Genomic DNA, 23882 nt, shown 5'->3' with positions numbered 1-23882 from the left:
CCATATCCCCCAGCTTTGGGAGAGTTGTCATTGGACTTTTCACTGAGAACGGGAGCTGGGAGTATTTTAACACAGCTCTTAATGTCTCTGTTTTACTTTCACCCGTTGAGAAGAATAAATACATTTGTTTAGAGGAATGTCTGACAGTTGTGTCTGTCTGGGGCTTTAGAGGCTCCTGAATCTATAACGAATTGCATTTATTGAGAACACTTAAGTTGAGGGATCCACACTGATAAAGTTTCGCTGCTAGCCAGCTAAACTTTCAGATTGCAGGGAAGGAAAGCTTTAGTTTAGTAAATTCAGCTTTTTGTGTCATATTGTTAAGGCTGCGAGACAGTTGCTTTCGAGAAACCGTCTCGAGTAAGTGTCACTTTTTCCTGGCAAGCAAACATAGTCAGAATGTAGTATAAATGTGGTCATTACACAAAAGGAGAAATGAAGTGTCCAAATTAAGAATGGCTTTTCTATGCACAGTGGCACAGCAGTGGCAACTTTCTAATCTTGAAAAAAACCGTTGTATTCCTTCATGGTAAAGGGATCATAAGGATCTAATGGAAACATATTGTTCTGTTTTTTACAACACATAAGATGTAACACAGATTCCAAGCTTATCCAGAATAATCAGTCAAATAAGGCGACCATCTGTGAAGAGCCTCGAGCTTCATCAAATCTTTGAGACACTAATTCATCACTTAACAAACAATTACATAATATAACCTCTTATAAATATTACATTTTAAATAAATGACTAAACTCATAAACTATGCTTTCCTTAACAAGCCTGACTCATGAAACTGTTTATAACTAACATTTAGACATCTGATGTCTAACTACTTTAGGCTTCAATTTATTCTGATCTAATTCATACTTATTTGTATTGTGCCATTCAACAAACAAATGTGCAAGGGGCCTATTTCACTCATTCAGATAGAGTAGCCATAACAGATCATTGTGTGTAAAAAAGAAACCCAGCAGTGCGTAAAATAGCTGAGAGCGGTCAAAGGGCTAAGAGCTCTACAGCATATCTCTTCAATTGACAGCCTTTTGTGATTTAACTGTATACTCTTTTGAAAAAGTGAACTTGATGGAATATTTCAGCGTGGACTGGGCATGCAGCATTGTGTAATTTCAAGCACATCTGGCTACAACGTCATCTGTTATATTGTTTTTTGGCCAAATGCAGCGCAGTGGAAGTAAAGTGAAAAGTGTTGTGGTGCTCAGGTCCTTCAGCAGCCACACAACGGCACCCGGCTAAATCATGTGTTGGCTTATTAACCATCCATTTATTCGAAAACAGAGTCTGTTTTTTACAATTTTGTTTACATTGGCCATGCTGAACATATTGAACAATTCTGAGTAAGGGGAGGATATTTTATTTATTTATTTTAGGTCAAGAAGAGGATGAAGATAACGTTTTAATGAGGCTTGCCTTGCTTCAAAAAGAAAAGAAAAGAATAAACAATAAGTACAAATAAATAAAGAATACTAAAGTTAGAGCATAAATGATCAGATCGAGAGTATATACAGTAGCATACATTCTTAAAAAGTGTTATTCTAACCCTAACCCTCTCCTTGCCATCCCTCCGGCCCCCAAACATTTCTGTTGATTAACCTTATTTTCAGTTTTGCACACTGAGCCTAATTAAAGAGTGGTTTATGCAGGAAGTGACACAGCATAATTGATCAATTGTTATAAAGAGGGTTAACACATTGCTAATAGAGTAACTAAGCATGATCATGCTATCATAAATGATAAACTAGAAGTTTTTCACAACATTTAGAAAGTTGCATTTACTCAACACTTAAATTGGCTGTGATATAAACAGTGCAGAGATACAATCTGTCACTGTTAGATGTAATCCAGCCAGAATCAGTGATTACAGACTGTCACGGTGTTGGTCATGGCATTCACTATAGCTGGCATGATTTTGATCAATAATTACATCACAGATTGCTGTCAGTAAATCATATTCATCCTCTAATTGGTACATTATGCACAAACTGTTACTGCCCTATTTAGAGGCTGCACAATGTAAGGAAAATATGCTACATGCATTTATCAATATTATGATAACCATATAAGTTGCAATGTCTTCTCAATGTGTTTATTGCCCAATTTGAAGCAACTGACTTAAAACATCTTCTATCTTGAGAAAATAAGAAGATATTCATCTATTGTTGAGGAAATAGTGGAGATTCTTACAAAGAGTTGTAAACAGGGAATATGTAAAATGCGTAAAGCCTTTGTGATACATTGCAGATAGAAAGTTAAGATCCTTGGCTGATCTGTGTGCAGCTTGCATTGTTCCTCTAGTCTCACCATATTGATCCAAGTAACAATGGGTTGAAAGATGCGCTTTATGACTCAGCAGATTGGCTCTGCAGTTAGTCACTGGGTCTGGCCGAGCTGTAGATAAAAGAAACCTTTCTTTAACTTGGCAGAAACAAAGTGAAACAGTCTGATGATGAGACTTGAATTAAGAAAGCATCATAAAAAAGCTCTCCATCACAACAGTTTGATGATCAGGATGACAGGAAGAGCTTTGTTTCACTTATCCCAGGTAAAAATGGAAGTCTACACTGCGGGGGAGTCAGTGATGGAAGCTTCACCTTGGATAATATCCAGGGTTGTATTCAGCTGCTTCTTAATTGAATGATGGAAGCTTCACCGTCTGCCTGAAGGTGCTGGCGGGTGTCAGACGTTTGGCTCTGTGGGGGTCCTCAGAAAGCAAACACAGTGAACTGTATTCACATCTAACAGAACACAAAAACCAGGAGAGAAACTGTTCTGTAAATTGGAAGCAATTTCTCAAAGATGCGGAAAGGCAAAGGAGTCAAGAGGAAGTGACCCCCGACTTAACCCTGCCCATAGTTACTGTTGCTATGGACGTCAAACAAACCATTCGTTCAACACATGAGCCGTTTAAAAAACAATCAATTGTTGTGTGCCAAAAATGTAATGTTTTATATGAATAAATTAAGATTTCAGACAGAAGTAAAGGAAAGTAGGGTCATCATTTAGGGTCAAGCTTGTTTTATTTTGTCAGCCTTAAAGCTGCATTTAAATCAGGGATGGGCAAATGGTGGCACGGGGGCCGCATGCGGCCTCCACCTCCTCTTTTTGCGGCCCTCAGATTGATTTATAAACAACGTAATTACTTGTAGTACTGATACCGTCCAATAGACTCCTAGTTACGTCACGAGCTGCGTACATGATTTTGTTTGGCAGCCAAATACCACAAAATAATCTGTGACGCGTTTGTGTGTGTTGTGTTTGTTTCCCGGGGAAGCACTCAAAGGAAACACCGGCAGGTATTATGCCTGCTGTGACGTTAAGTTACCGCTTGTAATTATGCCTTATCATCTGAATTTGGCGAAACAAGTTTAATATTCTAAAAACCTTTGTTTGTTTATTTGAAATCAGATGAAAACAAACTGTCACGGACCCTGCTGTGTTATCTATGATTACTATACGCTTTTCATTCATAATTCCAGCGGGAGGGAGAGGGAGCGGCGATGAGGAACAGCAGAGTGCGGGTTGACAGGTGTCTGTGTTGACATTCCCCTTATTGTGGAATAAGGGGAATGCAGAGACAGGCTACAAGTGTATATAATATTTAATCTTGATGCACACACATTTTCCATGCTATCCAATAGTTTAAAATAGTTTTATTCCACTGTTAAATAACCTGTTCAATACAAACATGCCACTTTTAAAAATGAAATAACATTTCTGTGATATTTGTTTAGTGAGCTTATTACAGGATGTTCCCTGAAAGATTGTAACATTTCAATGAAGATGTCAGACTTAGTATATTTGTTAATAATTACATACAATACATGGAATATGTGTGTGTGTGTGTTCCAAGTGAATCTGCGGCCCCCTGGTGGCCGCAGATTCACTTGGAACATAAATTATGTGGCCCCCACCACCATCGAAGTTGCCCATCCTCTTAGACCCCACGGATCCTTCGGCGGGTCCGAAACCACAACATCTGCAAGCAACAGTGTCTGAGGGCTTCTTAAGATTGAATAAACTATGGATGTTTCATATCCATGTAACGGGAAGAAACTCAGCTAAATGATGATTTTTTTTTTTTTTTTTGCAAAAAAAACCCACAAGGCTACGCTGAGCCTCTGAATTAACCCTGTGCGAAAAGATCTTAACGCCGTTAGCACAGAACTCTAGCTATACCGATCAATATACTTATTGGATCTGCACATACAAGCTTACATCCTGAGAGTCCACAGATTATAAAAATATAAGGATCATCACTGAGCGATCAGAACTCGTGACAGGGGAAGCAAATACAGACAACGCACAACGTATAGGTAGCAAAAGACGGAGATATGCTCACCTTAGCTGTTATTCTGATCAAAAGTCGTGTTCAATGGCATTAAAATGAGAAAAAACGTGGCTGAAGGTTAATCCATAGGTTAATCCAATGTGTCTGTCACTTGGAAAAAATTATTGATAATCCATAATTCAATTTCTTGCAAAAATCGGAGAATAAAAATTAGCTGCCAACAGAGTATGTTGAAGCTCCGGTTTTGGCGTCACTCTCACTCCTTTTTTGTTAACCTGTGCGTGTATGTGGAACTTTCCCTCGATTCTATTGACTCTAGCGGTCAAAAAGAGATGTCAATCATCAAAATCGACCAATGGGTTCCAGAGAAACGGCAAAAACGCCCATTTCCACCCAAATGGGCCCAGAGGTGGAGTCTTTTTTGCTAAACCTCTGTAAAAAGGTCAAATGTTAGCTTGTGGCCATACAAACAGCTGTCATCTGATTGGTTGCGTGTTGAAAGGTCAGCGGTAAACAAGGTCAAAGTGGAAATAATTTGAACTTTGAGCGTTGTGTGACATCGAGGGTAGTGATTTTGCATAGTTGGGCGGCACAGCTCTCTCCAGAAACAAAACGGCAGGGTCAGCGCAGAGCCGTTTGAGCGCGTATCTTGTGAATGCGGCATTCATTCAAGATTCTTCAGCGGATTTTTAAGGAAATATGTGGATTGTAAACTTACTAGGGTCTAAAATATGTATTTGATGGCTACATATATATAATAATGTGCTGAAAAAGAATCACACACCACAGCTCTGCAGTTTTATGTCTCAATTGTTTTAGCTCATAATAATTTTGGATGAAATATCAAAGCCCCTCACACAGAGTAACAGCAGGCCTGCGTAACTGTCAACAAGACTAACACATTAGTTAGTTCATGCAAATCTTTTTCTTTCTGTTTGCATAGAGGAAAAATATACTGTCAGAATTGACTCGAACATTTCCAGAGCCTGACAAATGCTTTTGTTCCTGAGCAAACAGTACAATGTACAATATTTCTGTATGGTTCTAATGAGCATCATTACTTCTGCAGTGATGCAGAGCCAAATGAACTCATTGCATTTTAAAAAGGCACATTTATTTAAAGCAAGTGATTTAAACATTAAAACTGCATCAAAAATCTGCTTGAGACTCACATCACGGTAATTAAGCATATTTCCCAAGCTCATTAGCGATTAAATGGATAGTGTTGGGGTGCAGATTAAAGTGCTTCTTTAAACATGTGTATGGGGGTGGAACATGGTGAAGTGATGGGGTCACAGAGAGCTCACCTCCCGAGCACAGGAAGTGCAGCCTGAAACGATTGCTTCACTAAACTGGAGCCACAAACATTTTCCAACAAACTACTAATATTTTTACCACACAGTCTGGCAGTGAGTATAGAGCCATGCAAAATGTAACGGCACGATGCAGTTTTTATAAGTCAAACCTCTGCCAAAATATTCTCTCCTCGTTCGCATATGGCATATTCTCTTTTCATCACACATCGTTATTTTGCCTCCAAATCCCTGTTTCTTTTGTTTCGCCATGAGAGGATCAGAGGGGGCCTTTGCTGAGGAATTTAATTTCTTGACTCAACGCTAAGAAGAGACTGTTTTCTATTAGAGGAAGCATACTGTTCAGGACTATCGCTGTAGTCCAGTGAGCAAGAAATCTCGCCAACACAAACACGATAAGCTCTGCCTTTCCCGGTTCTTGACAGAAAACTGAAATTGTGTAATTGTTACAGCAGCGAAAATCCCTCAGGTAAGAAATACAACACAGAGCGGCTTCACTGCGGCACCCACTTAGTTGTCAGATAAGGGACTAGACACGTCACCACAGAACCAGAAGACATGACGGCAGAACATTTAAAAACAAGAGAGCGATTTCGGATCAGGGAAAAAACATTGCTTAGATATTTTGTGTGTATTGCATGACTGTATTGCAACAAAGATTTAAATCCAAATTCCAATAACCACGCTAATTTTTATTTGATCATTCTTCAAACCATTGCACTATAGGTTTTTTAACGACCTGTTCTTCTGTAAGCCCTTTTGAAAAGATTTTGAAGATCTTTTGCAGTACACAGCGATAACTGAGGCAGGACCAGCAGGTGAAGTCAAGCATGTCAGCAGCAATTCTTAAAGGTAGGGTAGGTAAGAATGGAGAAACCAGCTCGAGTGCGCTAGAATTTGAAAGTACGCAGCCGAAAAAAATCTGCCCCTTCCTTCAGACTCCCTTACAGAGCCCCTCCTCCAACACACACAAACGCGCACATGACTAATGAGGGCACGAGATAAGTTTGTGCACAGATGGAAGGCTGACAGGCAGGTAGGCCATCCAGTTATTTTAGTCAGGCAGGCTCAGATGATTGGTCGTGCTTTTTACAGCGCCACGGCTTCCACAGATGACATTTTTTTAAAGTATTTTTTGTCAAAGCATTTAATATATTCATTGCTATCGGGATGTTAAGAGCATTCCATGGAATATAACAAAAAGTGTTTTCTGAATTGAATTACCTACCCTACCTTTAATTATATGTTATCTTTGTTGTCTTTTTTCAAGAGGAAACTTTGAATAATGCTGATGGATGCCATGAAAAAATACTTGAGATCTTTACAGACCAGCACTTTCACCTTGTGTATTATTCCGAAGAACATAATGTGCTTATTTAGCAACATTTACAAATAGAACTCAAAGTTGAAGGGTGAATTGAAGGTGTCAATGACTCAAAGGATGTTTTTTGCACATTGCTGCTGTGTGCTGGAACATTAAATTAATCTAAATTAAGACATTATTAACACCTTCCAAACACCTTTGCATAACAGTTTCATCTCGCTAGATCCCGCCTCATGGCGTCAAAGCAGTGAGAAAAAATAACACTTTTTATGCTACCAAAAGGGAGAGGCACACACATGTAAAAGGCAGAAAAGTTCTGGCTCCCGTCGATGCAGATATAAAGTGAGCAAACTTGAGGCTGAGGTGTACCACCGTTGTTACCACAAGCTGTTAAATCAACAAGTCGGTTGACTGCCGACAGTCAGGACTCAAAGACCTCCCGGAGGGTCTCGAGGAGGAACACGTGCATGAAGCGTGTCAGCCTCCAACAAGGATGTCATTCAGTGCTCACAGTTCATGAGGCACAGCAATTTTGCACAAGCAATTATAGCTGAAAACAAGACAAGTGACGCAGAAATGTTCATGGACACGGTGCGGTGTGATGGCCAGGGACAACTGAGAGCCATCAGTCCGGGAGGCTGATATGCACATGGTCCACAGATACCCCTCCCATGCCTTTCCTCTTCTTTGAAAAGGAATTGAATTAATAAGGCTGCTTTTGACTTGCATGTTGGCAGCATCACAAGTCACTACCTATAAATCAGAGCGAGCACTGAAGCATAACGCTTACATATTACGATGAAACTACACAAAGGGAAATATTTTACATTCATATATGTGAGCGTATGCACTCTCTGCCCCCTGTGCATGCTTTACCCAGAGGATCCTTGTCGCAAGAAGAAAGTGTGTGTGGAGTCACATGAGCTGTTAGAGGCCGGAGGTCAGGAGTACAGAACGAACAGCTGTGCTTCTAACAAGCTGCAGCGAGGAGGGGGGAACGCAGTAGTATCAGGATCAGTGCAGAGCTACAGATGACCACATCAAAGGCCTCCACTGTGTGGGGTGAGGGGGGGGGGGGGGGGGGGGGGTATCACTGCCACAGCGGTCTGTCTGCAGTTAGTGCAGTTCATACTACCTGTACATCTAAATGGATGGATATATTTAACCTTTATACATAACTGTATATATGTAAAGTCACCTGTTTATCTCATGTCATTTTAGTTTTTCTACTCATACTATAACTACATGTTTATTGTTTTCTTTTATTGTTTTTTATTTCATTTGTATTCTTGTTTTCCCATGTGTTCCATCTGTGTTTCTGTCTTATTCTATTGCTGCTATAACACCAGAATGTCCCTACAGGGATCAATAAAGGTCCACCTTATCTTATCCTAAAGGTAACCTCAACATCGTCATCCTCCTTGACCTCAGCGCTGCCTTCGACACCATCAATCACTCCATCCTCCTCACCCGTCTTGAAACCACCTTCAACATCACCGGCACTGCCCTCTCTTGGTTCACTTCATACCTCTCTGACAGAAACCAGTTCATCTACATCAATAACTGCAAATCCCCCACCGCTCCTCTCCCCCAAGGTGTCCCTCAAAGTTCAGTTCTCGGCCCCCTACTCTTCATCCTCTACCTGCTTCCCCTTGGTCACATAATCCGCCGTCAATTCCTCTGCTTTGTCGACGACATCTAGCTTCTCATCTCCACCAAGCCCATCTCCACTGCTACCCACTCCATCCTGACAAACTGCATCACTGAAATAAAATCCTGGCTCCAACTTAACTTCCTGAAACTCAACTGCGATAAATCTGAAATAATAATCATTGGACACAAAAAGCTCACCACACCTATCCATAACTTCACCCTCAACATAGACGGCTTCCCAGTTCAAACCTCCCCTCACATCCGGAACCTAGGCATCATATTTGACCAAACCCTCTCCTACAACAGATACATCAAAAAGATCACAAAGACAGCCTTCTTCCACCTCAAAAACATCGCCCGTCTACGTCCATCCCTCTCTCCCACTGATGCCGAAACCCTCATCCACGCCTTCATCACCTCCCGTCTGGACTATTGCAACAGTCTCCTCTACACTCTAAAATCGAATTGAGGCGACCTTTCACCTCCACTTAATTAAATGCATGGTTGCAAGATAAAAATGTGAGTTAATTGATTTAGATAAACATTTGAAGTTGCCAACATCAATTTATAAGTTGTGTTGACGTAATAATGTTGGTAATTACATCAACTTAATATTGTGTGAAATTTGAACTCTGATTTCTGCGTTAATTGACTTAAAACTAAATTCAAGTTGTAGCAAGTAATGCAATTGGCTTGATAACTTAATTGTTCCACACCTTGAGTTAAGGATTTCAAGTCCACTCCCACTTAACATGCGTGGACAAGTTACGACAGTTAAGACAAATAGAAATACACAAAGGACATTTTAATGTGAGTTTCATCTTTTGTCATTCAAATACAGTAGAGCCTTGTTGCACTGTATAGGCAAATTGCTGTTTGACCAAAATTAGCATCCTTTGAACTGTGAATAGTTCTGTGAGAGGATACAAAGTAGTAGAGACTACTGTGAGAGTAAAAATACTTTGGTTACTATTGTGAAATCGCTTTTTATTAAAAATGAATCTCGTGAAGCAGATCAAGGACATGCTTCTTGAGGTAGGATCGTTATTTAGAGTTGTCATTGAAATGCAAGTTGTTGGCAGTCACCCATTCAGAACATATTCATTTACAGTAGGTCATTTATCTTTTTTTTCCTTTTTCAAAAATAGCACAATACACTTGAAGTACGCAGAAAACTATAGCCATCCGCTGCCTTGTCGTGTACCTTGGAGAAAAGGAAGAGGACCTTTTCAAGGAATTTAGCGACGGAATCAAAAATCATGAAATAAAATAAAATCCATGGGCACAGAGACAAGGACAAAAGCACTGCTCTCTGTCAGTTTGAAGCATATTGCACTTTTGGCCAGACCCCAATCAATAATTTCTTAGGAACGTTCAGCATGGATAGGTGTTGACAGTAATGGCATGGGAAAAGGATTGTGTAACATTTGAAAAGTGGCTTCTGCTCTTCACTTAACCAGTTCAAATATTGTATAGAACCTGCAAAAACGATGAGAAGATACACTAAAACTTGCACGGTTGTGATTGACCAAATCTGTCCACATGCATTTAAACACTAGGCAAAGTACTCAAAACCACCTCTGTGTGTTTTCAGGACCACATTGCCTTGATGACACACACATGCAGACTCAATAGGTGAAAACAATACCAGCGTTGCTTTAGCAGCTGGTAATAATGGCTCTGAATTAGCTAAGAGTGGCCGTTTAAAAAGTATGCAATTACCTAATTCATTATCTCTTATGCGCTAAGCTATTATTTAATGTGCTTCAAAAGGACATGAATATCGCCTTCATCAGTGACCGGTCCACCCCAGGATCTGACCATACGATGGCAACCATCGTGGTCGAGGGAAACGAATGAATGAGCAAGCATTCTGCGTTAAATGTGTTCATACTGTTTGAAATAATGACTGTCTGCAGAGTAAACATCTTTGTTACATCTTTTGTAAAATTGATGTGTGTGATCTGCAGATTGGTGGCCATTGAGAGTTTGTTTCTGTAGTTTTACAAAAACTTTACAGATTTTATATATTCGGCACTGGTTTTAAATATGCAAAGGCCTCTAAGTTCATTGTGATGGCAGCATTTATTTGCTGTGTTCCCATTTCCCATGGTAATATGGCTAATGTGTTTATTTATTATTTGCGGAGCAATTTAAATTTGTGTTATTTATCTTTTTTTTCAAGATTGAAATGAAGCTCAGCGCAAGTTCTTTCAGGAAGACAGGGTGTTTATATACATTCACTCCGCAGCTGCATATAATCAGCTCATCACAGGCGTTCTCTTTAACCTATTACATTTCACCTCATTCTCCAGCAGCTAATCAACGCCCTGCAGCCAAACTATAAAATGGTTCTCCTCTCTCCTGCAGTCAGCTGTGATTTCAGGTGTTCATGCACCTTATCATATGGCATGTGTCAATAAATGTTCAAACTAAATGAATTCTCTCCTGATTGAAACATAATGTGTTGAAATAAACAAATGCAGTTCAAAATAAAAAGTGAATTGCCTAATATTTTTGTTGTGGAATCAATTAATTTCTTTCTTTAAAGGCAAAAACATGAAAAAGCTAAGAAAAAAAACTATTGAATACAATATATTTGGAGCAACTTAATTTATAAATGGTTGTCAACTTAAAAGCGTGTGTTCACAATGATGGTAATTAAGTACATACAACTTAAAATTCCTTTTAAATCATACGGTAAAACAAGTTGGAACAACTTAATTTTTGGAGTAATCAACTTAAAAACTTGTATCCCGAGTGAGGGTAATTAAGTACATACAACTTAAAATTCCTTTTAAATCATGTGGTAAAACTAGTCGGAACAACTTCAAAACTTGTGTATATGCGACCAATTATTAAGTAATTGGTCATTAAAAACATCTCTGATTGTAGAGGAAAAGCCTTCTCCCCTAACTCAAATAACTTTGTTGCTTTAAGACAATTTCATTAGAAGTTGTCTTAACTCAATAAACATTGATGCAAACTGTTGCGTTGATTTTCTTTGTTGAGCCAAGGCATTTGTTTTTAGAGTATATGGTTCACCTGCAAAAATCCTCAACGAACTTCAATATATCCAGAACTCCGCCGCCCGTCTACTCACCCACACCCGAATCCGTGAACACATTACACCCGTCCTCATTAAGCTCCACTGGCTCCCCATCCCTCAGAGAATTCAGTACAAGATATTTCTGATGACATACAACACCCTCCATAACCTGGCCCCATCCTACCTGACTGACCTCCTCCACAGACACGCTCCCACTCGCTCTGCCACTGCCAACCTCCTGTCCCGCTATAGAAAGTCCCATGTATTATTATTATTATTAAAGGAAGACTGTGGTTAACATTTATGTAGCATTGTTGGATGTATGATAGCTTTTTCCCTCAAACACATAAAGGGTTTATCTTTTAATTAAGATATGCAAAAAAGCATACCATACCTTACATACCTTACATACCTTACATACCATAGTAAGCTTATCTATCTTTCCTCACATCCCTCCATCTCAGCAGGGATGCTCAAAGGTGACAACATTTTCCCAAATTCCCAGAGCACCGCTGAGCTGCCAAGACAAACAGTATTTGAAAAGGATGGGCACCATTTCATTTAAGTGTGAGTCATGAAATGAACGGGCAAAGTCAACCACCCTGGCCTCCATATTTATCTTTGATAGCATAATAAGAGTTGGATCGGTACATCTTTGGAAAGGTTCCCATGATTCCAAAAACAAAGGAATACTCCCAAGCTACATTTTCTTTTGCTAACATTATGTTCTTTTTCTTTCTTTTTTGTCCTCTATTGTAAAAAAGATACATGATTTCTTGGTTTAATAAGTCCTACAAAGCAGAAGTGGCTTCAGGACAAGTATTCCACTCTAATACTGTGCTGGGTCACGCACATTACAAAATGTTCTCCCCCTGACTCATACTCCGTCAAACTCTATTCTGGTTTAAAGCAGCCGCGACTCTGACTTCCACGTCTACGGCCTGAATTCATCAACCCTGGAGAATCAGGACAAAAAAATAATAAGTGTGTCTGTATTTGAAGTTTAACCATGAAACACATATAAAATCTGCTCTGTCAACTTCCAAACTGAGCAGCACAGAAGCCATAAGAACATCTTACAAGCTTTAAAATCTATAAATCAATTATCTTGAGAAAGCAAAAATTGAGATTACATACGAACTCGAAGCTCTTGCTGGAGGCAGCTCCTAAAATACTTTTATTGTAAAACTAAGAATGGTAAAACCTTTGATAAATGGACTGTACTTATCTTATTTATTTATCATTTAATAACAGCGAGTAAAGAAATGTATTTATTGAACTGAAGGCAGGTTCAATAAGCTTAACTTCTATTATTTTCAACCTATTCTGCAACATTTGACCTTTTTGGTTTCCCTTTTTATTCAAAGTACACACTAAGGTTATTTGATATTTATGGTTTCTAGACTTTCCTATTCAACAATAACATCTTTGTGATTTCTGACAAGAACCCAGGGTATTATTGCAGCTCCGGAGGCAGATCATCAGCTTTTATGTTTTCAACAACAAATACCTCTCACATTATGTTTGAAACAAGTGTGAAATCCTGAGCAGATTAGTGTTGCCTGACTGGTGTGGAAAGTATACTTCAGCTGCTGCTCAGCCTGTGATCATCAGGACTATTTAAAGCAACAATGTGCTAACCATCGAGGCTAATTAACAACCATGGAGCAGTTCAGATTTCAGCAGATGTTACATGTATGTGTTATATTATCATCATTTTATGTACATGAAACAACAAGGTACTATCCTTCTGAACATGTAAACATTAACACAACGTTTATTTATAATTCCCAGTGTGTAACCACATCACCTTCTTCTCCTGCAGATCCCTCAGGTGAGCTACGCCTCCACAGCTCCAGAGCTAAGTGACAACACCCGCTACGACTTCTTCTCCCGGGTGGTGCCCCCGGACACGTACCAGGCCCAGGCCATGGTGGACATCGTCAAAGCCATGCGCTGGAACTACGTCTCCACTGTGGCCTCCGAGGGAAACTATGGAGAAAGTGGAGTGGACGCTTTTATCCAAAAGTCTCGGGAGGATGGTGAGTCTTTCTTCAAACCTACCTACAAGAATCCTAGAGTTTGTTCAGAATATTGTGATGATAGTTATAGCGATGTGAATCTCATTTTGAGAACCAATGAGAGTGTTCTTGTGATAGAACAAGAAATGTATAGGCGAAAACACTGAAACATTGCATAGTTGCTAAACCTGCACAAATAGGACAAAAATAAGCTGTGTAATTCTTAAAGTATCCACAAAGGTTAAAAGCAACCCTAACTGTGCTGCCAAGGAAACACAAGAAGAAAACCTTGGTCAGCACTTCAGCTTTCAGTCCAATTGCTGTGCTCTTAGTGCAAAGACGAAACGTATACTCTGCCACGCGGATAAATGCAATCAGAAGCAGAAAAGACACATTTCACCTCCCCTGATGAACAAGTTCAAACTCTAATATCATAAACATAATGTCTTATTTGAATCATACCTGTAGAGGAGGCATAGGTTGCGTAAGTGATGTGTAAATCATGGTACTTAGACATTAGAGGCTAACAAATCCATTCTTTGTGAATTAACTCAATATGAAGAAACAGCTTAAGTAGTTAACCTTTGTTTTAGTGAGGTCTTAGGAATCATATTAGCTGCAACACATAATAGAAACTATCCAGTCAATCGGAAAAAGTGCTTTCTTTGCTGTATTAGTTCTATCAAATTGTTTGGAAATCCGTCAAACTAAATGCTACATAAATGAAGGTATAGATAAAATGATAACTTGTACATGCTAAGTTGCACAGTCTAACATGTGGGACTTGAATCACCAATAAGCTTCACTTTTGAAGGACAAACATTGGTCGAGTTTGAATTGTACCCCGTTGACCAATGTCAAACTTCCTTATCTGTTTTTACCTTTTTGAGACTACGACACTGAGGATAAAAAAAAAGAAGACATTTTTAGTATTAAGTTATTATTTTTATCCAATGCTAGCACATATAACACTTCTGTTGTAATAAAAGCTAATTAGCCCTGTGAAGCAAAGGCTAGTCTTAATTTAGTTTCTCTTGCACTATAAAATCAGCTTGTGATGACATTTCACACCAGCTCTTTCGGAGCAAACACAACTTTAATAATAATTTGTATTTGCTTCACTGTTACACAATGTGAAGACAAGTTTACTGCAATTGTATGTCTTATAAAACAGAGACCTTTGGCCATGATTTACGCTGTGGTGTAAATGATATGCAATCTGACTTTGCACTCCCAAATCTTGACTCCAGGGAAGATTTACATCTGACACATACAAGTGCAGAGAGCAGACATAATGCTTATTTAATTTGATTGTCAATTATTGAAAAGCAGTGACAGTGTGAGAGTAAGGCTGCCGGATTGGCCAATAGCAACACAAAGATGATTGTACAGTGTTGGGAATATAGAGGGTTTGGTGCAGGGAGCTGCTGGAACACGCTCAGTCTGACCTCTGACCCTTTCTGAAGAAGAACGTAATAACTACCGACATGCCCAGTACTCTGTGCCACTGCGTCCCTTTCTCTCTGCCAGCTCTAAGCTGCTGCCCATCATCAGTCATCCTGGAGAAGCACCAGCAGCAGATTCCTCCTGCAGAGAGACCTCCAGTCTGCCCGGCTCAGCTGCCCATTTGCCTACCCATGTAAAAAGGACTCAAAACCCAACGCAACAGAGCTTTCTCTCTCTGTCTTTTTAAACTAAAACATAATTGTTTGTCCACATCTAAAGATACTGAGACAAATGCTGATTAAGGCCTACTCTTGCGCATATATTTGAGTATTTTGGTAAATCAGTTCTTTATAATTCACATGTTTTTCCATCATAACTTAAAAAGTCAGATTGCTGTATCTCTACTTAAAACTAACTGTAGAAGTAGGGCATTATAATATGATATAATGCATAAAGGGTCCTAATGATACCAAACATTTCTCCGAAAGGTAAACATCCTCATGTATATACTCTCTTTATTTAAAGGGGCCTTCTTATGCTTATGTTCAGGTTCATATTTGTATTTTGTGCCTCTACTGTTACATGTCTCCATGCTTAAATGTTCAAAAAGGTCTTTATTTTTCTCATACTGCCTGTGCTGCAGCACCTCTTGACACCCTCTGTCTGAAACCAGAGCTCAGTCTGCTCTGATTGGTAGCTGACTGGCTCTGTTTTGATTGGTCAACCGCTTAGAGATGTCCCGCCCCTTATCCTATAATGCACAATGTGTTGGAGCTCTAACCAATAGAAGCGTGAGTGTTAAATAGTGATTTTACTATGTTACGGAAGTAAACTAAGGAGTGTGTGTGCGATTTGAGCCTAAGCTTATTATTACCATTTACATGCACACAAACATTACACACTTGAGGAAATGGAAAACCCGAAAAAGCCCCTTTAAATAGGGCCCCTTTAAATGCAAAATCAATCAGTTTCCTGCAGATTCTGACGACCAAAGAAATAATAATTAAATGATGGTGAAGGTCTGTAATCTCATTATAGCCTCGTGTTGAAATACATTAGTATGGCTCTCGGGTATGTTTGACTGAAGCCTCAGCCTGAGTATGTAAATTACACCAGTCTCATCTCTGCCTGGTTTGATGACAGAAATGTCACAAAGATTAAAGCAGTGTCAAGATAAGGCTTCAAGTTTGGAACAAGTTCGCACACAGGGTGGAACAGAGGAAAGAATTTTTATATTTTATGAACACTTTCTCAAATTTCTCTGCCACTTGACTGAAACACCACACTGCTGGAGACAACATGTCATGCAAAAAAACTGTCAACACAACACACAGTCAAATCAGTGTTCAGACTGCACTCTCTTCACTGCCTGCTTGTAAACAAAAATTCAGACAAAAATCTGTCAACACTTCCTCCCTTCAGTTCCTTTACATCTGATGACTAGAGTGATGGTTGCTAAACATTTACACACGTCTGTTTGCTACGGTACGTGTGGAGCCATTGTTTGATTCCCCTGAGCTTTTTTCCCCAATTCTGGCTGTGATTGATTATATGACAGGCAGGCAGCTCTGTCAAAACCAAAGCCACAGGTATTCTGGCTGCTAAATGGCTTCTGCAGCATTCTGCTCACATAATGAAACAGCCAGATCAGAACTGGCCAAATGTTCTATCTCATTAAGCAGCTATAGGCCGTATACTGAGCAACAGTCTCGCCCACATAATGTCACAGAGGCTGATTCAATGTGCCGCTTTATATATGGAAAATGGTTTTAGCTTTGAACAGCAGATTTAGGTTTGTTGAAGCAGAATAAGTAGATTGTTTAGGCTTTGTCAAACCAAATGATTATTTATGTATGTTTGTTCAATTTATGCTGTTTGTAAAAATAAAGTGTGACAATGATTATTAACATTTTTGAAACAGACGGAAAGGGAAAACAGCATTTGTTCCATGACTAATGTAATGCTCCTAAAATAGATAAAGAATGAAAAGTAACTTCAATATTATTTATGTTTATATTTCCTTGCACAAGAAGTCCTACTCATTTAAGTCATGACTAGTTTTTACTGCTTTCTGGTATAAGTTTTGTTTTGTATGTTTTGCTTTTCTTAACCATTTTATAGCATCTTGTGTTTTCTTTTGTGTATGCATGCATGTTTGTTTGTGTGCATGTATGAATCTTTAGGTATTTAAAGCGATATACTTGAAGGACTTTTTTTTTTTTTAATTGGTCATTTATTTGTTCTCAAGGTCATCTTAGCCGAGATGCTAGGCCTAAAGATATTTTGGTTTTGTCCCACAGACTAAACGGTATGCATGTGCCATTCTAACATCAACACACTGCAGCTGGTTTGTCTGTGGTAAGATTCAATTGTGTTGCCTGCAGTCATAAGTTAATTGTATGGCTTTTTAATATAATTTGGCTTCTTTTAAAGGCACCCTGCAGTTAAACGGTTCTATTTATTGTGAGCTAGAGGACAAATATAAAAATGTCTCACAGTCTGATCAAAAAGACAGAATGATCAAAACATCAAAAGTAGTCCGGCATTTCAAAAACCCATTCGGTTTTACTGCCTGTACATTTGCTTCATGATAAAGAGAATCCAATTTATTTAGGTCAAATAAAAGATTTTTAGAATCGTATAATATATATACCTCATGTACGAGGTGCTGAGGATTTGTTTTAGATGGTAGATGACACACGATCCAGCCGTACAGCGAATCATTTGTCCCCTAAACCCTGGGCTTTCAAGTGAAAACTGAATTAAAGTGGAAACTCAGTATTTGATCAGACTGGCTGGACATGAGTATCGGTACCGCGAAGTGGAAACAGTTTGACACTGGGGCAGTCGATATCTCAGAGGAGGTTGAAAATAACCTTTAGTGTTTCAGTGAGAGCAAGCATGAAGTGCAGCTGAGAAGAGCGAGAAAAACAATTAAGACAATCGAGAGAATCTGTCATGTTTCTGTGAGATGAGCCTTTCGTACATTAAGTCTACCACAGGGTTAAGATTACTTAAAGGATTGGTTTGATGTTTTAAAGATGAATGACAGTTTTGTTTCCACTAAATTCAACTCACAGCATCCTCTGATGTCAGTGATGATGTGTAACCATCAATGTTTCAACTCAAAGTGAAAACAATATGTTCCTGACACACTTCTGATAATCCAGATGGTGCTTCTGACAAAATGTCTTTGTTTTTTTCTAACACCTAATCAAAGTAGATGAATCGTAAATCTTCAGCGTCTCTTCCAGTTGTTTAGTCTTTTCACATTCATCAATAACCAGACGTACTGTACTTAGCCATGTATGAGGCTCCTAAACTCAGTTTTAACATATTTTTTCTCAAATAGTACACAGATTATAATAACCATGCTGTGATGCATTGGCGTCAACATGTGATATTACGATCCAAATAGTTTCTTTCAACTTGATTTTTTTCTGAATGCAGCCTTCAACTTTCTTTAATGTTACTGATTTCAACATTTGTCTGGGATAAGGAATTATTTCCTATATTTTATTGTTTGAATGTATTTTGTCTGCAGGAAGTGTTGTGTTTGGTACTAAAGGAGATTGTATTCTGAGGAGAAGAAAACATATTTTACTCAAGGTTTTGCAAACTTCAACTGCCTACCAAAGGGATGGACATTTTGGCTACAGCTGCTATTTTTTGGTTTATAGGAATTTAGTGAAAGTCTTTGGATTTGTTTTGTATGTGTAGCGACACATCAGTCAACTTCATATTAGGTACTGTACTAGGTCAATGATGTAGGTCACCTATTGTGAAAAATCCACCTTTTCATATCTTTTATACATAAATATGTGTCACCAGTGTATTAAGAGATGTATTTGGTGATCCATGTATATAAAGACCTGTCTGAAAATGAGCTGATCAAATTTGGCAACTTTCTGATTACAACAGTTTTTTTGGGTTGGGCAACCATTAGCCAATAACTAACTAAGGTAACACCCACCCACCTTATCATCTGAATCTCCTCCGAGAGCACCAATGTGTATTTTAAATTGAAAGCTACAGACACAGAATCAGCAGTATTTGCTATACGGATTACGGCATGCTACATGCACGATCTGTTTAGTATTTCGAGCCAAACACTTCAGAGACATGTTTTGTATATTTTTGAGACCTATCATATATTGTTGAAATAGAGTATAATAGGAGACCATTAAATCCCAATATGATACACTATGGAGTGAAATAATTTAACTGCATGTTAACGTAGTCATTTTATTGATTCAATAGGTGATAAAGACTGAGAATGCAGAGAAAGTCCAACATTGGTATGCCCGGAGCTGTAAAATCATGTTGGTGTCAAACAAGGCAACTCGCCTCCTGTTACCATGGTGATGTGCACTGCATATTGTGCATCATTTGAAAACTGAAATTCATTTTAGAATTCATTTCTATGTAAACTAAAGTAAAAGATGTTGTCCTGTCAGGTTAACATATCCAACTGGGTGTATATTGATAAAAGTATTTTGGATGTTTCACACCTTTTCCAAAAGAGGCCATGTAAGAAATTGTCAAACTGAAATTTGTAGAAAATGACATGGTGAGAGGTAAAAAGCGAAGTCAATTTACACTGGAAAAAGAAATAGCAGAGCCAGTAAAATATGTCTCAGCTGTGATGCTACAGAAGAGACGCATTAATGTTTAATGTTACAGCATGAGAGCTTCACATAGAAAACTTGTTTGCATTGCTCTCCAAAGTGTGTCAGCCCCTGACTTGTTGGCATGCCGAATGGTGCCATCATCAGGGGAGTTTTCCTAATGGCAAATCAATATGTCAGACATCATTTCATCTGTAGTTGCTGGACTGTCACCGAAGCGTTCCACCTCCGATATGCAGAGCTGTTTTCAGAGAGCTGTGCTTTCATTTGGGTCATTCCCATTGTATGACATCTATCAAACCGCCCCTTGGGACGAAAACTGGAGTGTCATTATGGAAAATGGTTACAAGAAAAGAGCGATGAAACACTTTTTCTGTGGGATGTCTTGCTGTTGTCACCCTTGAAATGCAGGACTGTCCTTGATGCGAAAGCCTTTTCTCCCTCAGTCCTTCTCTCTGTTTGTTTCTCTGCTGTGCCTCCAGGGTCCTTATTAGAGAGCTTATAAGTCCTCCGCAGTAATGGAGGCTGACGCTCACCCTGTAAAAAGTAGTATTGTTTTTTCCTCTAGTGAACACAGCACTCTTTAATATTATTAAATATGTATTTTTAATACAATTTAGCAGATTTTAGGAACTCAGGTGGTGACACAATTAGAATATAAAGCATTAAAAGTACATACACACTTTTTTTTGTTGCAAGTCTGTACACTGACACTAACAAAGGGTTGGATGGATAATTTCAAATCATAATGAATCTTTTTAAATGACAGTTGAAGCAAAAGGAGGAGGAGGGCAGAGATGTCACACAGCAGCCCAGGGATGACATGGAGATTATGCAAATGTTAGAAATGAAGGTTGCATACTGATGTCTTTGTCACCAGGGAAATGTGAAGAGGACGGACTTGAATACTTGTTAACCTGAGTGACAGAGGTTTTGATCGTATTTTTAAATGTATTGTATAGGCAATACAAATAGGGAAACCTTTGTTACCGTTTCCTTTCCTGTAGTGTGTGACATAGGTTTTTGTACATGTCAATGATCTGCAAAGGCTACAATCCCAACGCCTCCATTGGACTCCTTTGTTTACTTCCATAATATAGTGACATCATTATGTAATACTCTATTGGTTAGCGCAGTGCTTCTCAAAGTGTGGTCCCAAGTGGTCCGTGAGTATATTGGTAACATTTCACATTTGAAATAAATAAATACATTTAAGTTTTCCGCACTCTCGCGGGAATATCTCCGCAATGGAGTTTCACTTTCGATTGCATGATATAGCCCAGCGCAACACCTTCATCACACATGTTGCCACTTGTTCGTACCATTTTCAGGCGATTTGTAATCTGTTCTAGAAAAACGATGTGATTTTGGATATTTGTGGAGTTAGGTGGTCCGAGTGTTTTTAATTGGTTAAGTGGTCCTTGGTATGAAAAAGTTTGAGAAACACTGAGTTAACGCTAGGGTTGCCAGAAACTGACCATGATCAAAATCGATTATTCGGCAGCCCTGGCGAATAATAATCGATTATTCGGGTGGGGGCGGGGTCGGTGTGTGGCGTGCTGCAGCAGCAGTCTGCTCTGCACGCAGGCTTCCTCCAAGTTTACAGTAAAACAAAATGGTGGTGTAACCAATGGCCATTTACAATTATTAATACTATTACTATTATTAGCATTAGTCTATATTTTCATTGAAACTAAGCCAGAAAAAACAAAAAAAACATAAATAATAATAAAAAAATATATAAATAAAATCGATTTTAAAAAGTAATATTCGATTATGGAGACTTTTTTTTTTTCACTGGCATCCCTAGTTAACGCATCGAACACATTGCACGTGTTAGGCGAAGGGGCGGGACATCCCTAAGCAGTTGATCAATCACAACAGAGCCGACCAGCTAACCAATCAGAGCAGACAGGGCTCTGGTTTCAGACAGAGGGTGAAAAGAGGTGCTGCAGCACAGGCAGTATGAGTACAAAAAAAAGCTTTTTGAACATTAAAGCATGGAGACATTACATCACAGTAGAGACACTAAATACAAATATAAACCTGAAAATGTGTATAGTATGTCCTCTTTAATGTTCATAGAGGCTTATAGAAAATAGGAAGACTGTTTTCTGTTCTCTCTCAGTCTGCATCTCTGGTGGATTTTTAAACTGATTATGTCATTGGAGTCTAGATTAAGGACCATTGTTGTGATCTCAAGGGACACAACATAAGTCCTTTTGAACATTAAAGCATTTAAAAACGTCACAGAGGCATAACATACGAATGAAAAACAAGCCTAATTCTGCAATGATGAAAGAATTACCGTCCTCATTTATACGGTATTTATGCAAATATATAGCTTCAACAGAGTTTTCTCTCTATTGTACATTCTTATATTCGTACTTTGAGTGCAAGACAGAAAAAACGGAAGGGAAGCAGGATAAGGAGGAAGGAGCGTAGGAGTTCATGTCCCCTTGGCTCAACATGTCAAACACAGGAAATCCCTGTCAGGCTCAGGCAGCTGCTCATCCTGCGTCAGGCCTCACTGAGTACTGATGAATACTGTGTTGGGATTCTGAGAGTTAAGAGAGACGTTATGTGAATTTATTTTTGACTGTGCAACCACCTGTATCGTTCTTATTTATCCCATTACCCCCGGCACTGTTCACCTGCTGGCATTATTCATACTACGGAACAATCATTCAGGTGAAGCTGTGAGCAGAATATTTCACCGGAGGCCAGAGAAGCTCACATGTTTAACAGCTATACAGTATGAGTGTGTACTTGATGTGGACATCGGTCCCAATTCAAAGGACTGGGGTTGAAATCGAGGGACCATTTGAAGCGTGACATCCCCTCTGTCTCGCTCTTTCAACCGTTAAGTCTGGTTCCCAAAAAAAAGAAATGAATTCACATGTGGAAATATTGTGTTGGCAGATTTTAGGGCTACAGTATAAGATTTTATGATTATTAGTTTATGCTTTCTGTACACTTTTGTATAGCTATTGTTAAAGATGATTTCTAGCTATATATTGTGATCAAATAAATCAAACTAGAAAACGTAACTAATTTAAACTTCGGACACTTTTCACGACAATACGCATTTCACTTTTGTTTTGACTGAAAGCCATTTGCTAAACGGTAACATTTTAATTGGATTCCTCTTTTTATATTTCAACTTCAGTTACATTGTCATGCTGCTCTGCTCTTTTAGTACTTTTCCATTTTCCACTGTTCATTACCTTGTTTGATTAGCAGTGTGCAGCATTTTGCAAATGGTTTCATGTCTTTGAAACTGTCACAGCTACACGTCCACGGATAGCTTTATGTTTGCTGCAACCACCTGGAACTTGGTTCCTTTCGACAGTTTGAGAATCACTGAAGGGTTTTAGCTCCAGGTGTGCAAAGACAGAACGATTGTCAAGACTCTGCTACACATATTTTTGCATAATGTTCTGTATCACTATAATGTCACAGAGACTTGCTAACACTGCATGACAAACTTAACGTTCTGAACAAAACTCACATCTGTGGGTTTAGTTGATTCAACATAAAGCTATTCTCTCTAATGATTCATTTGACAGTTTATTAGCTGCGGTAAGAAATAAACAGAAGGTGATCTATTCTGCGAAACGTGTTGTCGTTTGTAAGTCGCTTTGGACAAAAGCGTCTAACAAGTAACATGTAATGTAATGTGTTGGTATTTAAAACACTGAAGTCGTGATTTACTTAAAGGAGTAATATTTAACCTGGTCCACTTTGAGGCCATAAGCCTTTAAAACAATATTTTGGCACAATAGCAATTCAACAAGAGGAGCATTGATCTGAGGATTGTTCATTACCGTACTGGAGCGGCTGCCTGCTGCCCGGAGAGGCCGCTCTGCCTCTCAGGGGCTCCCGGGGCCGGCCACAGGCAATACTGAAGGTGAAGACACTTCATCACAAAATGGATGAACCTTCACGTTGCTGGATCCTGCTGCAGCTCAGGGGGCAGCTGGGAACCTTGATGCAGTCTGATGGGGCAGCACATCCTTAAAGAAGCCAGAATGGGCAGTATATCTGTTACGTATAATTTAAATACATTTAGAGAATAGTATTTGGTTCAGTAACTTACAATTATCATCTGCCATCAATGTGACATCCCCTCATTGCTGAT

General features: G+C 39.0%; 1 protein-coding gene across 2 annotated transcripts in view; it reads left to right on the top strand.

Moving 5' to 3' along the window:
* The window catches only part of LOC307035045 (metabotropic glutamate receptor 4-like), a 197070-nt gene that overhangs the window by 130197 nt on the left and 42991 nt on the right, over nucleotides 1-23882 (top strand). For both annotated transcript variants that reach the window (XM_079674000.1, XM_079674001.1), the window contains one exon: nucleotides 13472-13688. In XM_079674000.1, coding sequence (XP_079530126.1) covers nucleotides 13472-13688 — 217 coding nt within the window. The remainder of the gene's footprint in view (nucleotides 1-13471; nucleotides 13689-23882) is intronic.

The sequence above is a fragment of the Notothenia rossii genome, assembly GCF_949606895.1.
Source record: "Notothenia rossii genome assembly, chromosome: 4".
Classification (NCBI taxonomy): Eukaryota; Metazoa; Chordata; class Actinopteri; order Perciformes; family Nototheniidae; genus Notothenia; species Notothenia rossii.
This window is presented reverse-complemented; position numbering and strand designations above follow the sequence as displayed.